This window comes from Colletotrichum aenigma (genome assembly GCF_013390185.1).
Source record: "Colletotrichum aenigma strain Cg56 chromosome Unknown KSG_Cg56_contig05, whole genome shotgun sequence".
Lineage (NCBI taxonomy): Eukaryota > Fungi > Ascomycota > Sordariomycetes > Glomerellales > Glomerellaceae > Colletotrichum > Colletotrichum aenigma.
Genome location: NW_023500911.1, coordinates 685,378 through 705,605, shown reverse-complemented (window position 1 = coordinate 705,605; position 20,228 = coordinate 685,378). Strand labels below are relative to the sequence as shown.

Genomic DNA, 20,228 nt, shown 5'->3' with positions numbered 1-20,228 from the left:
TTTTTGATTGTTTTATTTTCACATATACGTCGCCGCATTAGTGACCGTGGCCGTCATCCTCCGCCCTCTGCTCGGGATCCAGCTTGATCAGGGTATCGATACGCATGATGCTGATGCAAGCCTCCACGGCACTCTTGAGTTGCCGGATCTTGCTGATGCTGGGCTCCAAAATACCAGCCTTGACCTCGTCAATAACCTTGCCCTTCGTCAGGTCCAGACCGTAGTTCTTGTACGCCTTCTTGCGGGCGACAATCTTCTCGTCATCGTTGCCCTCGCCCTCCTGAATGCGCTGGGAGAGCGCGTGCCGAGAGCGCAGCTGGGCGACGAGCTCTGAGGCGTCCTTGGCCGCGTTGACAGCCAGGGTCTTGGGGATAACGAGCAGGGACTGAGCAAACTCGCCGATGGCCAATTGCTCGCGGGAACCGACGGTACCGGCAAACTCCTCGAGGTAGATGTGCAGAGCAGTCTCGACGGCACCGCCACCCGGTACGATGCTGCCACTCTCGAGCGTTCTCTTGACGGCGTTGAGGGAGTCGTGGATAGAACGCTCCATCTCGTCCAGAGTGAAGTCGTTGGGGCCGCGGAGGATGATGGATGCTGAGGAGTGGGTCTTGGTGCCCTTGACGAGAATGCACTCGTCGTCTGAGATGCGCTCCTGCACAACCTCCTCCGCGTGTCCAAGGTACGCGGGGTCGAACTTCTCGTCGCCGTTGAGGTCGGAGAGTGTGCTGAGAAGGGTAGCGCCGGTAGCCTTGGCAATTCTGCGGAGGTCCTCCTTCTTGCATCTGCGAACACCCATAGCGCCCCTCTCAACGAAAGTCTTCAGAACCATGTCGTCGATACCCTTGGTAGTAAGGATAACGTTGGCGCCAGCCTTCAGGATCATGTCTACCCTCTCCAGGATCATGCCAGACTCTCTCGCGCGGATCTGCTCCAGTTGTGTCGGGTCATCGACGGTAATCTGAACACCCAACTTCATACGCTCCTTTTGCAGGTTCATATCCAACACGGCAATCTTGGCGTCCGTTATTCTTGTAGGCATGGCCTGGGAAGCGACTGTGCAGTTAAGAGCGTAGCCCTTGACCAGAACAGACTCCAGCGAGCCCTTTCCGTGTGCCTTGAGGATGTTGACAGCCTTAACGGGGTATTTCGTCTCGTTACGGTTGTTCGTGGTCTTAACGGCGAGCATGCCATCGACAACCATGTTGGCGAAGAACTCGGAGTCGGCACCGATGATCTTGCTGGACATGGAGGTCTTGGCAATGTTGATGAGGGATTCGCGACCGAGATTCTCGACCTTGATGCTGATGTTCTCGTTCATGTACTTGACGGCCTCGCGAAGGGCAAGTCGGTAGCCGGTGATGATGGTAGTGGGGTGTATGCGGTTCTTCATAAGCTCGTTGCCTCTGCGCAGCAGCTCGGCGGCGATGAGGACGACGGACGTGGTGCCATCGCCGACCTCCTTGTCTTGTTGTTGTGCCAGGTCGACCAAGATCTTGCCAGCGGGGTGCTCGACGTCCAACAGGCTGAGGATAGTGGCGCCGTCGTTCGTGACCGTGACATCCTACGCCGGGGGTTAAGCGGGGTCCAGGGGGAAGGGGGGCCGTCGAACATACACCAATATCGTCGACCATCATCTTGTCAAGGCCGCTGGGGCCGAATGAGCTCTTGACGACATTTGCGATAGCTTGGGTCGCGAGGACTGGCAGTTTGTTTTGTCAGCATGCGTGAAGCTGTAGCCGGGGGTCGCAGCAAGCGAAGTAACAACAGCGGTCACGTACCGTTTTGGTCTCTGATGTCGGCGCCGGAAATCTTCTGGCCACCGAGGAAAAGGGTGCCGCTCCCTGACTGCTCGAACATGGACGCCATTTTGGGTCCTCACTGCCTGCAATAATGGTGAATCGCGGGATAGGGAGGTGGTGGAGGGTGGATTTTGGGTAGCTCGTCGGTGTGGCCTGGACAGCAATAGAAGCTTCTGCGCTGTGCCTGCCTTGTCCCCTCGACGCAACTTTTTTTCGGACCCGAGTTGTTCCAGGAACCGGGGAGCTGTGGCTGGTGAGGTGCGCTGTCGATAAGGACTGTGTCGTCCTTGGAGATAAGCACGGCTCTACCGCCATTCCGGTATTGATAATACAGTGCAGCTTCCCCACTATCACAGTGACAAGACCCACCTCTGATAAGCGCTCGGGCCCCCGGCCTGGTCCCCTGTGGCTGCCAATTGACCCCTCACCTCCCTCGCGCCCAACAGCTCGACACACGACTCACATTTTAGTGCGGGGCAGATTTTCCGCTGTATCGCACCGCCATCTCTGCCCAAAATCTCGAGTGACTCAGGCCGACCCGGGCACCACGCCGCCAGTTCTATAAGCCGATACCCTTCCCGTGACGAACCTGCGATCCGCAGTCACTATCGCAAACATGGCCGACGCTGCTGCCCCCGAGCAATCCAAGAGCGCCTTGAAGAAGGCCGAGAAGCAGGCCAAGATGGCGGCCGAGAAGGCTGCGAAGGCTGCCAAGCAAGCCGCCCTTCCCGTTGTCGGCGGCAAGAAGAAGACGGACGACATCATCGGCATCACGGTCAAGAAGAATGAGGACTTCTCCATGTGGTACCAGGAGGTCGTCCTCAAGGCCGAGATGGTTGAGTACTACAACGAGATTGCTGGCTTCTTCATTCTGCGCCCGGCCTCCATGTACATCTGGGGTGTCATCCGCAAGTGGTTTTCCGAGCGCATTGAGGCCATGGGCGTCGACGAGACCAGCTTCCCCATCTTCCTCTCTTCCAAGTCTCTCGAGAAGGAGAAGGACCACGTTGAGGGTTTCGCCCCTGAATTGGCCTGGGTCACCAAGGCGTAAGTCAACCTCTCCCTCCGAAATCGCCCCTGCCCCGACTAACAACCTTTTTAGCGGTGACAAGGACCTCGAAGTCCCAGTTGCGGTTCGTCCCACCTCCGAGGCTGTCATGTACCCTTACTACTCCAAGTGGATTCGCAGCCATCGCGACCTTCCCTTCCGCCTGAACCAGTGGAACTCCGTCGTCCGCTGGGAGGCCAAGCAGACTACCCCTTTCCTCCGCACAAGAGAGTTCCTGTGGCAGGAGGGCCACACCGCCCACCTTACCGAGGAGCTTGCCGGTTTTGAGGTCCGCGAGATTCTCGAGCTCTACGCTGGTGTCTACGAGGAGCTTCTCGCCGTCCCCGTCGTTCGCGGCACCAAGACCGAGAAGGAGAAGTTTGCCGGTGGTTACTACACTACCACTGTCGAGGGTTATATCCCGTCCAACGGCCGTGGTATCCAGGGTGCCACCTCTCACTGCTTGGGTCAGAACTTCTCCAAGATGTTTGACATCACCGTCGAGAACCCCGAGAAGAAGGGCGAGAAGATCCACGTCTGGCAGAACTCTTGGGGTCTGTCTACCCGTGTCATTGGTGTCATGGTCATGATCCACGGTGACGACAAGGGTCTCGTCCTCCCCCCTCGCATCGCCAAGACCCAGGTCATCCTCATCGCCGTCGGTATCACTGCCAAGACCACTCCCGAGGACCGTGAGAAGCTCGAGGGCAAGACCGACGACCTCCGCAACGAGCTGCGCAAGGCCGGCCTCCGCGCCGAGTCTGACTTGAGGGAGGGCTACACTCCCGCCTGGAAGTTCAACGACTGGGAGCTGCGCGGTGTCCCTCTCCGTCTCGAGTTCGGCCCCAAGGACATGGCCAACCAGGTTGTCAGCTTTGCTCGCCGTGATACCGGTGAGAAGGGCACCATCCCCCTGGGCGAGCTCTCCACCAAGGTCCCTGAGCTCCTCGAGACCATCCAGTCCGACATGTACCAGAAGGCCAAGAAGTCCTTCGACGAGCACCGTCTGGTTCTCAACGACTGGGAGAAGGTTATCCCTGCCCTGGACACCAAGAACGTGGTCGTCATCCCCCACTGCCTGGCTGAGAAGTGCGAGGACCGCATCAAGGAGTTGACCAACAGCGAGCCCCCTGAGAACGCCACCCTTCCTGAGGGTAAGAAGCAGCCTACCATGGGCATGAAGTCCCTCTGCCGTCCTTTCGATCAGCCCGAGGGCCTCGTTGCTGGCGAGACCAAGTGTCTGAACCCCGACTGCAAGGACTTCGCCAAGGAGTGGGTCATGTTCGGACGCAGCTACTAAAAGATGGGGATGTTATTCAGAGGAGTTGCGGGTTGAGCATTTTGGGACATTATCGGATAACGAGACCAACGGCGGATTTGATTCATGTCATGTGTTGCTAGAGGAGAGAGGTAGAGGGTCTAGCATGATGTGGTTTCTGAAGAACTAGCGAGGGGGAGTAGAAACATGCAGGTAAAAAGTCATTCGATACCAAGTTCATTACCTTTGTTCTCAATTATCCAGTGAAGCACCGTGTCGAATCTGCGACGCGCAATATTGGAAACTGGACAATAATCATCTCCTTGGCTGGTTGTGCTTGTCGCCGTTATGGACCCTGCATCCCGAAAGCCAGCCCGCAATTGACTTCGGCACGGTCGACTGCGCCCCCCTGTCACCCGGACCGCCAGTGGGTCGACTCATGATGGCTCATTCAATTGGTACCCCAGACCAGTCCCGAAGAGGCAGGTCTCGGCCCCCCTAAACATGATGGTGGGTGACTCATTTTCAGCGCCTTTGTCCAATCTGATGTGTTACCAGTCCCCCTATCGAATAGACTTGACAGAAACCGCTGTCACCCAGTAATCCTGTTGGTGATCAGTATCGCAGCCGACTCAATACTGCCAAACAGGCTCCGCATTTTGACTCAGAGGAATTGTCCTGCAGCGAGGTGTCGACCGATGGATGATGTCGAAATGAGTTTGCTTCGGCAATGGTTTGGTAACATAATTCTGATTCGCCAATTGAAGTTGAGATGTGGCTGTGGATCGAGAAGTCTCGGCCATCCTTGAGCCTCAGCGTTATATCTTCCGCCACGGGCTCTGTTCCAGGTAGTACCTTAAAGTATAAAGCAGACCAGTTCTTCGTCGTAGACAGCTTCAAATCACCAAACAAATCAAGCACTCAAGTCCACTCACAGTGATCACCAGTTTACCCGTCCTGAGTTCAACGCAAACGCATCTAATGGTCGGCGCAACAACGACTAACACCTCCACCACCACCACCACCACCACCACCAACACAACCGCAGCTATGGAGCAACCGACCACATCCCATTTCAAGCTCTCCGCAACATTCTGTGGCACATGCGACGTCCGGTTCGACAACCCAGATACTCGCCGAGCACACTCAAAAAGCCAATGGCACGTCACGAATCTCAAGCGCCGCATCGCCGAGCTGGAACCCCTCACAGCGGATCAACACGCCGCTGTGGTGGCCGCCGCCCCGACTAGCCCCACCACGGAGCCCTCATCGGAAGACTCCTCATCCTCCGCCTCCGATGTCGAGACGGACACCGAGCCCGAATTCTTCCCCGAGGAATGTCTTTTCTGTAATACAGTCTCAGAAAACTTTGAGGAGAATGTCGCGCACATGCACAAGTCACATGGCATGTTCATCCCCGACAAGGAGAGACTCCTCGTCGATCTCGAGACTCTGGTGCGATACCTCCACCTCGTCGTCTTCGGGTACCGCGAATGCCTCCAGTGTGGAACGCAACGCCGCACGCCCGCCGCGGTCCAACAACACATGAAGGGCAAAAACCACTGCCGCTTCGATATCAACGCTGAAGACTCAGAATACAGAGACTTTTATGAGAAACCCGCAGTCGATGAGGAGGAAGCAGAAGAGGCAGGCAAGACACGCAAGGCCATCGCGGACGCCATCGAAGAGGGCAGCTCCATCCGCCTACCCTCTGGAAAGACGCTCTCCCACCGCTCCGCCCCAGGACCATCGCGTCCTCGCAAGAAGCTTGGCGAGGCATCGTCTGGTGACAACCTTCTCCCGGAGGGCGCGGGTGTGGACGAGTCCAAGGCGAGCATGCAGCTTACCGCACCCGGGAAGAAGAGTAGCTCCAAGGCGCTTACGCGTGCTGAGAAGCGCGAGGCTGTGTTTGAGACACAGCTTGGGCGGTTGAGTGCCAACGATCGCATGGCCTTAGCCCACCTTCCGGCTGCGGAACAGAGGAGTTTGTTGTTGACGCAGCATAAGCAGTTGCAGAAGGCAGAGAGGGCTGCTAGGAGGACTCATATGAGATTGCAGATGAAGGGGAACATTAGTGGACGGTTGAATTTGGTTGATGATGTGATGGGGCCGAAGTTTATGGTGGGATTGTGGGGTTGAGTAAGCGATACAGCATAGAATCTGCACCAAAGACAAGAACGGTTCATCCTCGACTTAATCTTCAGAATCCACGTTGTTTTCCTATTCATTGGCGTGGTTGAAAGCTTCATGAACATCATGGGCAGTGCTATAACACAACACCAGCCTGAGCTACCATGCATCGCCAGAACGACGAGGACGGTAAGGATGACGAGGACGACGAGGACCGACAAGAACTAGTATCCTCCCTCCCTCCCAAGCCTGGAAGTGTTGCAGCCATGTGTGACAACCCGCTGAAGGGCGGAATGTTGGATGGCTATCATTCCAGACCGTCGTTCCATTTTGTCATCATTCAGTTACATATCAAGTGTAGGTATTTCACAGAGGCAGGGAAAATTCCACACCGCCAACACGGAGGTCATGTCTTCTGTCTCGACGGTGAGCTTGTATCCAACTAGGCCTCTTTTTTCAAGGATGAAAGCGCAATCTTATATGGTGTGATGAACAGTCAACATATCTCTGGCAGCCGCCATGTCTCTGATCCTGAACTTGCAGATTGAGGCTAGCTAAAAGCGGAAATAGAACGTCTCCCTACTTTAGACACCCACATTGTCTCAAACGATCCGAGAGACAAAAGGGACAGAATGCAAGAGACTATCTTGGAAAGTAGTAGTCTATTGGATGACATCCAGTGAGACGCAATTCCTCTGCATCAACTATCACGGAACCCTTCGGAGGCTTAGCATACATTGCGTCGTTCTGGGTTCAGGTCAACGAGATATAGAATGGCAGCTCCTTCACCCGCCTGTCTGCATGCATTTTCCTCTTCTCTACCCTCATCATACCTTCCTATTCTTCCAACGTTATCGTTTCTTGAGCTTTATATCTACTCATCTTATAATTTGATTCGGCATTTACTTTACCCCCATACACGTCCTACTCCCGCCTTCCATTTTGCAACAGATTCACCATACCGGGCCTCAACTTCGACTTACATGACAACTCACATCACGTGAGCCAACACGAAGTCGAGGGACATGACGGCACATGACGGTACTTCCAGCAACCTGTCCACTTCTACAGCTTGGCATTTCGAGTAGAGCCACCCCTCCTTCGAACACCGAACATGATCCGAAAAGAACCGAAGGCTAGCTGGCAAGGGAGGATCAGCCAGCCGCCCGACAGACATCGTCACAACAACAAATGAAGCTGTAATGTAAGGGAGGCATCACGACATCACATGCGAGAGAAATTTCCAGGCTTCGCAGTCTTCGGTGAGGCCTCAACACATGATCCCTACGACGCCCCTTTCCCACCCAATGCCCTCAACAACTTGCCCCAGAGTCAGAATTGCCTTCGTTCAGAAGCTAGCCAGCCTCACTCAACCCCCTCATACGATGGCAAGCCAAGCGGCAGATGGCGAACCATCACATTCGTAGGTTTTGTTGTTGTTTTTCCTAGCGAGTTACCAGGTACAGCATGTTATGCCTGAATCTTTCTCAATTCACCTGGCTATTTCCTCCCTCATTTGGAAAGGGAGCATCCGATGATATTCACTTCCCCTTCATATCTGATTTGTGCTCTCAGCATAGGCTTCTATGCACACCATCCCAAGTTCTCATATAGGACATGAGCAGATGGCTCCAGGAATACTTCCAGTGGAGGCCTCAGAACTGCCTGATGCGTCCTGTGTGAAGGCGCAAGCCTATTGGGCCTGTCTCTTGCATCTGAAATTCCATCAGGCAACATGCTCGAACAGTGCTGTTTCAATTGTTCACGAGATCAAGATGCAAGCGAAAAGACCATGGCTCTACAGGTAAAGAAAATATTGCTTATTCCGCAGAAAGATCCGAACAATCATACGTCTCGTCCTGCCATATGCCTTGACCACACCCTACAAGACTTTCAAAAATGTGTTACACTTTTGTCCATCATCACCATCTTTATGCCCACATAGTGCCCCTCATATACGTTGCTTATAGACTCTGCATAACTTATCGACTATGTTCAATCATCTTCCATTACGAACGCCATCTTCGTGAACGCGTATTTCGCTGAGGTCAGGCAGCCAGCCCAAAAGTGTTTGCCTTGGTATCTATGGGGCTCGACCAAAAAGGGGCTTTCCGTGATTCTGACAGGGTCGAGCGACTTGTTCAACCACCACGTGGCTCATGTTCTGTCAATGCTGGACGACAACAACCGTTTCCTATCCCCGTGCATTGGGCAACCGCTTCCACAGACGCATCGATCGAGCTCGTTGGGGGTTCACGAAGCGAACCGTCCTTGCCGCTAATTTCCCCGTCACATCCTTCTGTGCTGATATCTTCCATCCGTGATAGTGAAGAGTATTTATACAGCCCTGGAGCACCATGATCGTAACCTGTCTTCTCAAAGAACAGGACATCGTCCCATGGCATTTACTCGACAATTCGGTGCGTCAATATCAGAACTTTGACAAATAATCCTGGACATTTTACCCTTCATCACTGCATTTCTCGAACATCTTCCACTTGGCATAACGCTTACGTAGTAGATAGCAGTCGGTGTGAGTTTCTATTCCCAATCGACATGGATAAGGTCATACGTGCAGCTTGCTAATCGCGAAACCTTCTCAAAATAGCCACACGACAGCCAGTGCCACCACTTCTTCCGTTCCAACGAATAACCCAAACACCGCCACCGGGGCACCACAAAACACCCTCGAACGTTTCCTACGCGAGCCAACAGAGGATGGGAACAAGCTTGTTGCTCTCGCAGATGCTACTCCGACCACGTCGGAAGCAGTGGAGTACTATCGAAGACGGGCCAGCAGTAAGATCAGGGAGTTGCAAACTTGAAGGGCTTGATGTGACGTCCCAGAGAGCAAGACCGGGATTGTGGGATAGTTCCCCCCTGCCACCAATTCAATACAGGAAGCCTAGGACATTGGGAGCATTTGTTCTTAAACCTCAATACTGGGCAGAGATGCCGAGACCATAATGGAATGAAGACTTCAGGAGATTGGCATTGAAAGACAGTCTTAATCCAATGGGCGAATGACTTTGCGCTGCAGAAAACGTGCCCCATGCATACCTATACCTAAGCGGGTGTCAAGAAACGTGGAGATTCGTTATATTTGTATGCAGAGGGACCAATTGATTATAATAAATGAGCCAGTCCGTCCGGATAACATTTGAAGCAAATACATGCGTGAAGTCGGACAGGTCCACACTTGATGGGCACGCCTGGAGGCACAGCACTCAAACCCTTGGATGGCGGGGGAAATCGGGGAACATTCCTTCCACTGAGCCGCGACCTCCAGTACAGTGCCTTTAAGGATGGGTTAAGGAGCCGCAGTATCCTATTTGGGCAAGTATGGGATAAGCGCGCCGGATGCCCACGTGCCATCAGCCGAGAGCCGTGAGCCGCTCTCCTACGCCACATGCATTCATGGACTAACGTGTTCAGCCCGTTTCACAGTGAATCAAATCTCGCAATAGCTTTTCACACGTTTCTGTCTTTTCCCATTTTCTACCTGAACTTTGCAACATACAAAGACATCGACTCAACCCTTGAGGTCCATGACTTCTGCCATCTTCGTTTAGTGGCAGCAAGTGACAACACACTGGAAGTCGGCCTGTGAAGTAGCATGAGAGTCAGCGTGGAACTTTGAAGAGGGGTTTTAGTTGGACATACGCCAGAAGGACCACGAGTGATGTCGCCAGGGGCGCTCTTGTAGGTGGGGTCGATGGCCTGGCAGACCTTGAGCTTGGCAGGGGGGGTGATGTTGAGGCAGAAGTTGCAGTTGGGGTCGGAGTAGGTGCAGAAACCCTCAGACTTGGTGGATGTTAGTATTTCGTACTTGTTTGGCTCGGTGGCCAAGAGCTTGTTGCTCTCAAGGTGGATTGGTACGCACCTTGCAGTTGAAGCCCTGGGGAACGGCAGCGACAGCCATGATGAGGGAGGCAGCAGCGGCGGTGAAAGTGGCGGCACGCATTTTGAAGGTTGGAAAGTGACTTCTAAACGAAAGTGTTCGTTGGAAAAGTTATGAAAACTGTTACAAAGTGAAGGTAATGAATGAATGAATGTGGATAGGATGAGGAGAGAGAAGCTACCTAAAGTCTTGGGAGCACGAGATGATTTATACCATTCGGAAGAGCAACCACCACATGTGGATAAAGACTATACCGATCTAACACGATTCAGACCTCAACTGTAGATAGTTGCGGTCTTAATAGCGCAGTAATTAAGCGTTTTGAAATTTAATATGTCGTTGACTCGTGAAATTGTTGTCATGCTCAGCTTAGTCGTCTGCCTATGTGGCCTGCCGGATACCGATAAGGCAATGAAAGAGAACGGTTCTTGCTGAGCCCACGTGTTGAAGAGTGTTGGGTAAAGTTTATTTCTGACTTTGAGTCATTTCCATTGAAAAGAGAACGGTGCTAGTCAGTTCAAAATGAGTTGAAGTCCTCATAGGGGAACTGAGGCTCGTGTAACAAGCATGTAGCCGTCGGCATTCATTAAAATGCGATCTTGGGGATGACACTTTTGGTGAATGATCTTCATTAAAGTGGAGAAAGCCCACTGACCCTAATCCTGACCTCAACTACCGTTCTAGACCAGGCGTCTGCAATATGTCCCCCATAGGTGGATGAAAGTTAACAAAAGGCGATCCCGGGGATGAAGCTAAGCCTAATAAGTCTGTCAGAATAGGAAAGCGGCTCGGATGAGATTCCGATCGTGTTGGCGCTGTATTATTCGGAATCCGTGGATCCCGCGATAAAATCTCTACCAAGAGCGACTGTTCGCGCATGGGCTTCCTAGGACTGGCATTTCGCTACGGGCATCAAGTCGTCTTCTTCACTCACGAGGACGTAAAATTGACCGGTTCTACTTAGCTGCGATCAAAAATCAATTGCCACTGTCAATTATCCATTGAAAGCATTCCATTTGCAAGATCTTCAGCTATGGATGTGAACTATTCCTTGAAGTTCACCTGAACTTTGACGGAGCTCATGAAATAAGGTTGGGAGACAACAGAGTGCTCAAAGCTCGACAAGCCCCCCAAAGCCGGGTGAGTAAGGCAATCCCACAGTCTGGAGACTTTCTGCCGTAGGCCAATCTAGATCTGGGGGCGCAATTCTATAGGACCCATGCGGTTGGTTCGGCCAAGCCGTGAGTTGGGATGGAGTTGGGGACTTCAGACGGGCGCTGAAGGGCCCGAGTCATTGGACTTAACTGCGACTATCTAATGCCCCTTATTGTTGTGAATTCTTGTCTCCCCTTAACCTCGCTGCTCAACTCATGAATCTGCTTCTTTAATTCTGGATATGCGCTGAAAAATAATTGGTCTGCAATGCTTTTGCATATACCTGTAATCATCGTTGCTGCGGTGGTTGTCTAACAATGTTGACCAACCCGATCGGATGAACCAAGATCAAAAGTAAAGGACGGCGATTGAGTCACTATGATTTGAGCCCACCGGGAGAAGCTGGTGCCCATTTGCACAAAATCGATAGTTCACCAACGCCGTGATTTCATATTTCTGCAGTTGAGCCGACGGCAAGTTGCGATGATCGCGGGAACCTGTAAGCTTCCGGCACGAGTTAGCTCTCCACCGGAGTTTGTCCCCACAGCTCCCACCGGCCCGGTGGAGAGGAGTCGGTGATCGGGACACGCATTTGCACCCACCCGGCAAATGTGATATGCACTACGGAGAGGCAGTGATTGGAACAGTCAATGACGAATGTTTGAAGAGGATCAAGGCCGGATGGATTCTGGAAAGTCAACCTCCAAGTACATGTACCTTTCGCCTCCGTACTTGGAAAGATGCTCGTCTTTTGACTGCCACTTCTTCAAGCCCGGTCACCCGCAGCATCTTTCACGGAAAGCACAATATCACAAAGAAATCAATTATCTACCTTGTTCTCGGAATTTTCTATATACAAGATGATGCAACATGACGATCACCGTCTCATCTACCGCTATGATGGCGAACAGGTGTGGATTGAGCCATGGGGCCCGGATGCATTCCGAATCCGGGCAACCAAGGCCCATGTGATGCCATCGGAAGCATGGGCTCTCGAAGAGAAACCTCCCAGCATTTCATCGGCCCCTCAGTTATCTATAGCTGATGATGGTTCGGCTACAATTACGAATGGCAATGCTAAAGCGTGCATCTCAAAACGAGGGAAGATTACTATGATCAACTCCCGCGGCAAGGTGGTTCTCGAAGAGTACGCCAGAAACAGACGCGACCTCCTGGATGCAAAGTGCAGTGCCATAGAAGTTGAAGCCCGCGAGTTCAAACCTCTCCGGGGAGGCGACTACCATCTCACCATGCGCTTTGAGAGCCTGGATACAGACGAACGCATTTTCGGCATGGGGCAATACCAGTTGCCGCACTTGGATTTAAAAGGTCTCGACCTCGAACTTGCACATCGCAATTCGCAGGCCAGCGTGCCCTTTGCCCTTTCGTCTCTAGGATATGGTATACTGTGGAACAACCCAGCCATCGGTCGGGTGGTGTTCGGCAAGAACACGACATCCTTCGAGGCCTATGCTACGAAGGTTCTGGATTATTGGGTCGTTGTCGGTGACACGCCGGCTCAGATTGTGGAGAGGTATGCCGATGTTACTGGCAAAGCACCTATGATGCCGGAACACGGTCTTGGTTTCTGGCAGTGCAAGCTTCGGTATGAAACCCAGGACCAGCTGCTGGAGGTTGCAGAAGAGTATCGACGCCGAGAACTGCCCCTTGACCTGATAGTGGTGGATTTCTTTCACTGGCCAATGCAGGGCGAGTGGAAATTTGACCCCGTCTACTGGCCTGACCCAGGTAAGTCGGCGTTCATGTCTGGGAGTGTTTTCTGTTGATTGCACTACCCGGTCCAGCCAGTTTCATCACGACTAATGAGCAAGCAGACGCCATGATCACACGCCTCAAGGCTTTGGGGGTCGAGTTGATGGTCTCTATTTGGCCGACCGTTGACCAGAGATCATCCAACTTTCAAGAAATGCTGGAGCAAGGCTTTCTCGTTCGAACCGAGCGAGGAGTTCGTACAAACTTCGAGTTTGAGGGTCAGACTGTTTACTATGATCCCACGAATCCCGATGCACGTCAATACGTCTGGAACAAGGCAAAGGAGAATTACTACACCAAGGGCATCAAAACGTTCTGGCTCGACCAAGCCGAGCCGGAATATTCGGTCTATGATTTCGACAATTATCGTTACTTTCTAGGACCAAACCTGCAAGTTGGTAACATCTACCCTCGCGATTACGCGCGCACGTTTTTTGATGGTATGAGGGAGTCTGGCCAAGAGAACCCGGTCAACCTTCTCAGATGCGCCTGGGCAGGCAGTCAGAAGTATGGCGCCCTTGTCTGGAGCGGCGACATCGCCTCATCTTGGTCAAGCTTCCGCAACCAACTGGCTGCTGGACTCAACATGGGAATTGCTGGCTTGCCATGGTGGACGACCGACATTGGCGGATTCCATGGTGGCATCCCGGAAGATGAATCATTCCGCGAGCTTTTCGTCAGATGGTTTCAATGGGGTACTTTCTGTCCCGTCATGCGGTTGCACGGCGACCGCGAGCCCAAGAGTGGCAACCTGTCCTCCAGCAGCGGAGCGCCCAATGAAGTCTGGTCCTATGGGCCGGCTGTGTATGAAATCTGTCGGAAGTATCTGCTCATTCGTGAACAGCTGAGGAGTTACACTCGACGGCTTATGGCTGAGGCTCACGAAAAGGGTTCTCCGGTCATTCGCCCCCTATTTTACGAATTTCCTAACGACCCGCAATGCTGGAAGCTCGGGGCGACGCAGTACATGTATGGAGATGCGTATCTATGCTGCCCCGTTGTCGAGAAAGACATGAGGAAGATGAAGGTCTATCTCCCGATCTTGGAATCTGAAGAACATTGGACTTCTTTTACTGACGTTCAGTCCGAAATGCGAACTTGGGAGGGCGGCTCGACTGTCGAGGTAGACTGTCCCTTGGAGTTGATGCCGGTCTTTGTGAGGAAGTCGAGAGCGCAGATGACACTGGAGAGGTGATCCAAGGCTTCGATGCCTGTGCTAGAATGCAGACAGATATCTTTCGTTAGGTTCTTATTCAATTCGTTCCGTTGTCATATGTCTTCCCCATATTCTCCAGGAAAGGAAAGGCCTGGTTTGCACATGACGGTTTTGCTTTTGCCAGCGCGGACGCCAGGACAAATTGACAATTGCAAAATAGTCAACACCGTTCATTACCCTAAACTGTTTTAGTCGTTGCCGCACGCGACGCCTCACATCCTTGCCAATCGCTAGCCTGCGCATGTAGATACGTATTCAGCACGTTGCATTATCCCATTACCCCGCGTGCGTGTAGGTATGTATATTACCCCAACCTCCTGCAGCAATCGAGCCGTAATTTTGACCGAACGTACCCTGAAAAACCTGCGACATGGTCAGTATCGCGGAACAATCGCCCGAAGCTCTTTCGACGATGGACGCGGACTCCCCGTCAGATCAGTCAAGTCGAACGTCACGCCGCATCTGATTCCGCGAATTCAAAACCTCTGCTTGGTAGTAAAGCGGTCGACTTCGTCGAAACCAAGACATGGACTTCAGATGCGACTACTGCGGCAGCAGCTTTGGACGGCAGGAGCATCTAACACGGCACAAGCGTTCACATACCAGAGAAAAGCCCTTCAATTGTACCAAATGCGGTAAAAGCTTTTCTCGACTGTTTGTTTTACCCAACTTATTGATCGAGCTCACCTCTGACACATCAAAAGGGACGTCCTCACACGGCACACCGCTTCTCATAGCCAAGATGAAGAACAATCGCGTCGGCATGGAATATCGGCGAGAGCTTGCAGCGAGTGTGCCTCGAGCCGAACTCGGTGCTCAAGGGAGAAACCGTGTCAACGTTGCACTAATCGAGGGCTAAATTGCAACTATCCCATTCGACGACGACGACGAAATGGACTTTCCGATGGGGCGCATGATGCCCCTGAGGATGTTGACGAAGACACCGAACATCACGATCGTACTACACCTGTGTCGGTCAATGATGATGTGGGTACGTCTGAAGTTCCAGATGATTGTGGCGTGAATGTCCAGCCGGCCCTGGGGAATCGCGAGAATGACACTTCTATGATGCTTCCCGATGGTAATGCAAGCCCCAACGGGCGGGTTGCCGTTCAGTCCCAAGCCATTGGATGGGAAGCGATGACGACCGACGACGGCGTTCAATACAATGCGCAGGACGCCAACGTCTCCTACGATGCAGAGCTTCTTGGCAACTTCGCTAATAGCGACTTCTTTGCGGATCAGTCTGTAGGAGTTTCTGGTATTAATTGGCTGTCTCCTGAGTACTTCACCAGCTTTGACTGGGCACAGCCCACAGCTGCCGACGGATCGACCATTCCGAGTTATGACCGCCTTCAAATACTTTCCTCGGCTGGGAACCAGCTTGTACAGGGTCCTTGGTTCAACCTTGTGGCAGAGCCCCTGCCTCAGATCCAAGAACCACCAGCGACATCTAGCCACGATATACACGATCCAGATCAAACGCTGGGAACTAGGCATGGCGGCAGCTCCAATGGGTCAGTCATGTCCACGTCAACAACGGGAACCTATTACGTCGATGGAGCGCCCACTAGAGCCCCATTCAAAGGAGGCCCAGTCCAGATATATGGCGAAGAAGAAATCGAATGCCCGGGGCTTCCAAACGTCGTTCAAGCAGATGATTACAGCGAAGGCTCAAACAGTCCGACACCACTTCTCCTATCGACCAAGGCTTACGAAAGTCTAATCCACAAATTCAAAGATGAAGGCTGTTTTAAAGGGCTCGCGCTCCACCCGACACAGCTTCCTTCTTTGTCGCACACAAGAGTCTGCTTCAGGCTCTACTTCCATCGCTTTCATCCAGCGTATCCTTTCTTGAGGAAGTCAAGATCCATATATGACTCGGAATCTAATTGGCTTGTTCTTCTCGCTATATGTGCTATTGGATCGAGATATACCCCAGGTGTCAACAATCACAGCCAAAAAGAGACACTGTTCCTTTTGCTCGAAAAGGCTGTATTCCATCACAATTCGGAACACAATGGCTCAAGATTGCCCGCATGCTGGGGCTCGTTCTGCGAAGCTAGATCGGATGACAACTGGGCCATGGGAGTTGTTCAAGCAACAATTCTCTATCTAGTGTGCAAATCGCAGGATCCGAAGAAAGACCCCAACCGATTGGACGTGGTGGCGCGTCAATGTCTTCTTGAATGCTGCCGCGAACTCGGCCTGTTGAACATAGCGACTACAAAATCAACGAACATAGAATCTGCTCCAAAAGAGGACGTATTGAAAGCTTGGATTCAGAAGCAATCCCGTATCCGAACTGGGATGATGATATGGGTAAGACGTTCCACTCGGACTATTCCGACCTTGACTACTGTCTTGCTACGGGAAAAGTTAACGAGTCTGAAATGCTGCAGATTCTTGACTCTATCTTGGCTTTGGAATTCAATCAAGAACCTCTACTTAGGGTGGGCGACGTCAAAGGCGTTTTGCCTTGCCCGGAGCCGCTGTGGGAGAAACCAGACTTGGAAGAAATCTCAAGAGATGACTCCAAAACAGGTATGTGCTTTGGCGTCTTATAATCATAAAAGGAACCATTAATGACCATTGTTCATATGAAGTCCGAATCCATGATGCACTTAGCATGTTGTATGCAGGAAAGAAGTTGCCTCCAAACATTGGAGATTTTGGCACAATTGTCTTGACCTACGCTGTTTGTCGACGGACGAAGGATGCAATATATCAACACCAATCAAAGCTTTCTTCGTGGACGCCAACAGCGGACGTCGCCAAGAATTCTGAGGAGGAACTCGTTGAAGAAACGTGGCCACCATCGCTTCCAATTCTCTCAAGATGGAGAAACAGCGCATGCGACTGCTTAGACTTGCTTCATTGGAACGCCAACGCCATAATTGCGAAAGCCGGAGGCTGGGAGCATCCAGCACTATTACACCTACACCTCTCGCGACTGATTCTGTTAACACCGATAAACCACATGAGGACGCTTGCCGTGGCAGCCTCGCTGGGTACCTTCGGCAGATCGGTTGACAAGTCGAAGGTGGAAATAGCGAGAACGAGCATCGCCAAATGGGCGATAAACGATCAATACAAGGCCAGGTTATCGATCATTCACGCCGGGGCTCTTCTGTGGCATATTCGACGCTACAGCATTAAAAATGTTCTGGAGCCCTTCGCCATCTTCGCCTCTACTCTGGTTATCTGGTCTTACAGCACCATGATGCTATTTTTGAACCAGCATAAAGCTGCATTAACACAGATGCCGGGGACTTCACGAGGAGAGCATTTCCGGGATGGTTTCAAGGCATCACAGGCAAGTCCAAACGACACAGGCGGAGCGGGAGATGAGTCTGAGGAACCAGAGCCGAAGTTCTTGCACCTGGATAGACCATGCGATGATGAGATGGTGCAGACGTACGTGAAGCTGGGGCACCGTATGTCGGGGCACGTTGCGAAAGTTGGCGATATTTGCCACGAAGGTGCACCCAAGAAGATTTTACGTGAAGGTATTCGAATGTTGACTGGCAAATGTGGACATGAGTCGGAGCTTTTGGGTGAGAACTTGGAGGGAGGCGGTTCATTGGAGCAGCAGGGGATCTGGGGCGTTGAGCAGCCCTTGGCAGATTTGCTAGCATCCCTTGTTCAGTCTAATTCCGACTGAGAATGAAACCAATTTTCTCCTCAGCAAATATTCACACGTTTATCCGTCATTTTCGTCCGATCTGATCTTGATAGCCTGATTATCTGACATCTCCACCGGAGAGACACAGCTCAAGGGAAGCTGCTTGGAGAATCCACTTGCAGAACATCCCACATGCTCCGGTGGCACGACACCACTCCGGCGGGGGTGGAGCTCAGCACCGACGAAGCTGAAAGTTAGGTAAACCTATTCCGCAGTAGCAAAGCTAACCGTAGTTTAGCTTCGTTCCGTATGCGAATTACCCCAGGTTTTATCCAGGATGCGTGCGGGGAATTCAACTACGCCCCTGGGCAGGAGAGCGAGACCGGCAAATTCCTGTTGACTGACCTATACATGTATATATGACAGAAGTCTCCACAGAGTTTGTAACACTGTTTGCTGATCTTGTACGAATCATCTCGTCCTTTTCGGGTTGAGTGTCTTTCACTCGGTCCATCATCAACCGAAACCTTCCGTTATCACACACAAACTGCTTGTCTCAAAGCCTGCACAAAGTGCGACTCTCGCAATGGCACCCAAACATGACGACGATGCGGTCGATGTCGCTGAGCATGAACAAGCTCATGCCAATGAGTACGAGATCAAGGACCTGGCCTTGGCTAAACAAGCCGCCGAGGACGAGCACAGTCTTGGCTTCCTTGAAGCCATCCGCCTGTATCCCAAGGCTGCGCTGTGGTCCGTCCTAGTTTCCGCCTCGATTATCATGGAAGGATACGACATCGTCCTCATTTCATCCTTCTTCGCTCAACCTGCTTTCAAAGAGCATTATGGAGAATACATTCCAAGCAAAGGATCTTACGAAATCACCGCCGCCTGGCAAAACGGACTCAGCAACGCCGTGAGTGTTGGCACTATCATCGGGGCCTTCGCCAACGGCTACTTCACCCACCGTTTCGGATACCGAAAGGTTCTTCTGGCGTCCCTCGCTTCAATCTGCTGCTTCATCTTCATCTCTTTCTTCTCGCCAAATCTTCCAGTACTGCTCGTAGGCCAGTTCCTTTGCGGAATTCCATGGGGTGTCTTCGCAACAACAGCCCCGGCTTACGCATCAGAAGTTTGCCCTCTTGCACTACGCGGCTATCTCACCGTTTACGTTAATTTGTGCTGGGCTCTCGGTCAGCTCATTTCAGCCGGTGTTCAAGCCGGGTTCTCGGAGAGAGTCGGTCAATGGTCTTACCGGGTTCCGTTTGCTATTCAATGGGTGTGGCCGCTCCCTCTTTTCGCCATCCTGTGGTTCGCACCAGAGTCGCCTTGGTACTTCGTCCGCCTGGGCAAATATGACCAAGCCGAAATGTCGATCCTCCGCCTCAGTTCGCCTTCGCAGCGCAGCCAGGCGAAGCAGAAAGTGGCCATGATGATCCACACAAACGAGATCGAGGCACAAATGGATGAAGGCACATCCTACATGGACTGCTTCCGAGGTGTCGACCTGCGCAGAACCGAGATCGCGTGCCTGGCCTTCGCTGCTCAGCCTTTTTGTGGATCCGCAATGGGAGGCACGCCAACCTACTTCTTTGTTCAGGCTGGGCTCTCCACCTCAATTTCATTCCAAATGTCTGTCGGGGGACTTGGAATCGCCTCAGTTGGCACGATCATGGCTTGGGGTCTTCTCCATATGTGTGGGCGCCGTACTCTGTACCTATGGGGCCTTGGCCTTTTGACCCTCATACTTGTCGCGGTCGGTTCGATCAGTGCCGCCGCACCCAACTCAGATGCCGCAAACTATGGTCAAGCCGGCATGATGCTTGCTTGGCTAGCTGTGTATTATCTTACGATCGGCCCGATATGTTACGCCATCATTTCCGAAGTCTCATCCACGCGCCTCCGTAATAAGAGCGTGTGTCTGAGCCGAATCACTTATTACGTTGCTCAGATCATCTGCAACGTCATTAATCCTTATATGGTGAGTATCTACTCATTGAAATTAGCTATAACATTAAGAGATCATGATAATAACCCTGGACCTAGCTCAATCCGACAGCGGGAGGCTGGAAAGGCAAGACTGCTTTCTTTTGGTGCGGATGTGCGTTTGTCTTCTTCATCTGGACATACTTCCGGTTGCCTGAGACTAAAGGCAAGACTTTTGAAGAGCTTGACATCCTGTTTGCTAGAGGTGTCAAGGCATCGGACTTTGCTTCCTACAAAGTCGATGCATATGCAGGCGGGGACGAGGCTTTGACTAAAGAAGGTTGAGTCGGAATTCTCACCTCATCTTCCTGTCTTGTTTCATGCGGAGGGATGG

General features: G+C 52.2%; 7 protein-coding genes across 7 annotated transcripts; 5 read left to right on the top strand and 2 right to left on the bottom strand.

Moving 5' to 3' along the window:
* Positions 1–37: 37 nt before the first annotated feature.
* Positions 38–1,869, bottom strand: cct1 (T-complex protein 1 subunit alpha; the record flags this gene model as incomplete). Its single annotated transcript, XM_037323086.1, has 3 exons — positions 38–1,564; positions 1,617–1,702; positions 1,782–1,869. The coding sequence occupies 3 exons, from the start codon at positions 1,867–1,869 to the stop codon at positions 38–40; spliced, it is 1,701 nt and encodes a 566-aa protein (XP_037177659.1).
* A 549-nt stretch (positions 1,870–2,418) lies between these two features.
* CGCA056_v007837 (putative proline--tRNA ligase) lies at positions 2,419–4,150 on the top strand (the record flags this gene model as incomplete). Its single annotated transcript, XM_037323085.1, has 2 exons — positions 2,419–2,849; positions 2,905–4,150. 2 exons carry the CDS (start codon positions 2,419–2,421, stop codon positions 4,148–4,150), a joined length of 1,677 nt encoding a protein of 558 aa, XP_037177813.1.
* Positions 4,151–5,158: 1,008 nt separating this feature from the next.
* CGCA056_v007836 (Core trichothecene cluster (CTC) protein 15) lies at positions 5,159–6,247 on the top strand (the record flags this gene model as incomplete). The annotated part of the gene is made up of 1 exon (XM_037323084.1): positions 5,159–6,247. One exon carries the CDS (start codon positions 5,159–5,161, stop codon positions 6,245–6,247), a length of 1,089 nt encoding a protein of 362 aa, XP_037177814.1.
* A 3,559-nt stretch (positions 6,248–9,806) lies between these two features.
* Positions 9,807–10,202, bottom strand: CGCA056_v007835 (uncharacterized protein; the record flags this gene model as incomplete). Its single annotated transcript, XM_037323083.1, has 3 exons — positions 9,807–9,842; positions 9,902–10,042; positions 10,122–10,202. The coding sequence occupies 3 exons, from the start codon at positions 10,200–10,202 to the stop codon at positions 9,807–9,809; spliced, it is 258 nt and encodes an 85-aa protein (XP_037177815.1).
* A 1,952-nt stretch (positions 10,203–12,154) lies between these two features.
* On the top strand, positions 12,155–14,262 carry CGCA056_v007834 (putative family 31 glucosidase ORF2; the record flags this gene model as incomplete). Its single annotated transcript, XM_037323082.1, has 2 exons — positions 12,155–13,043; positions 13,130–14,262. 2 exons carry the CDS (start codon positions 12,155–12,157, stop codon positions 14,260–14,262), a joined length of 2,022 nt encoding a protein of 673 aa, XP_037177816.1.
* A 1,161-nt stretch (positions 14,263–15,423) lies between these two features.
* Positions 15,424–16,009, top strand: CGCA056_v007833 (uncharacterized protein; the record flags this gene model as incomplete). The annotated part of the gene is made up of 2 exons (XM_037323081.1): positions 15,424–15,964; positions 16,005–16,009. The coding sequence occupies 2 exons, from the start codon at positions 15,424–15,426 to the stop codon at positions 16,007–16,009; spliced, it is 546 nt and encodes a 181-aa protein (XP_037177817.1).
* Positions 16,010–18,494: 2,485 nt separating this feature from the next.
* Positions 18,495–20,179, top strand: CGCA056_v007832 (Maltose permease MAL31; the record flags this gene model as incomplete). Its single annotated transcript, XM_037323080.1, has 2 exons — positions 18,495–19,889; positions 19,955–20,179. The coding sequence occupies 2 exons, from the start codon at positions 18,495–18,497 to the stop codon at positions 20,177–20,179; spliced, it is 1,620 nt and encodes a 539-aa protein (XP_037177660.1).
* Between the last annotated feature and the right edge of the window lie 49 nt (positions 20,180–20,228).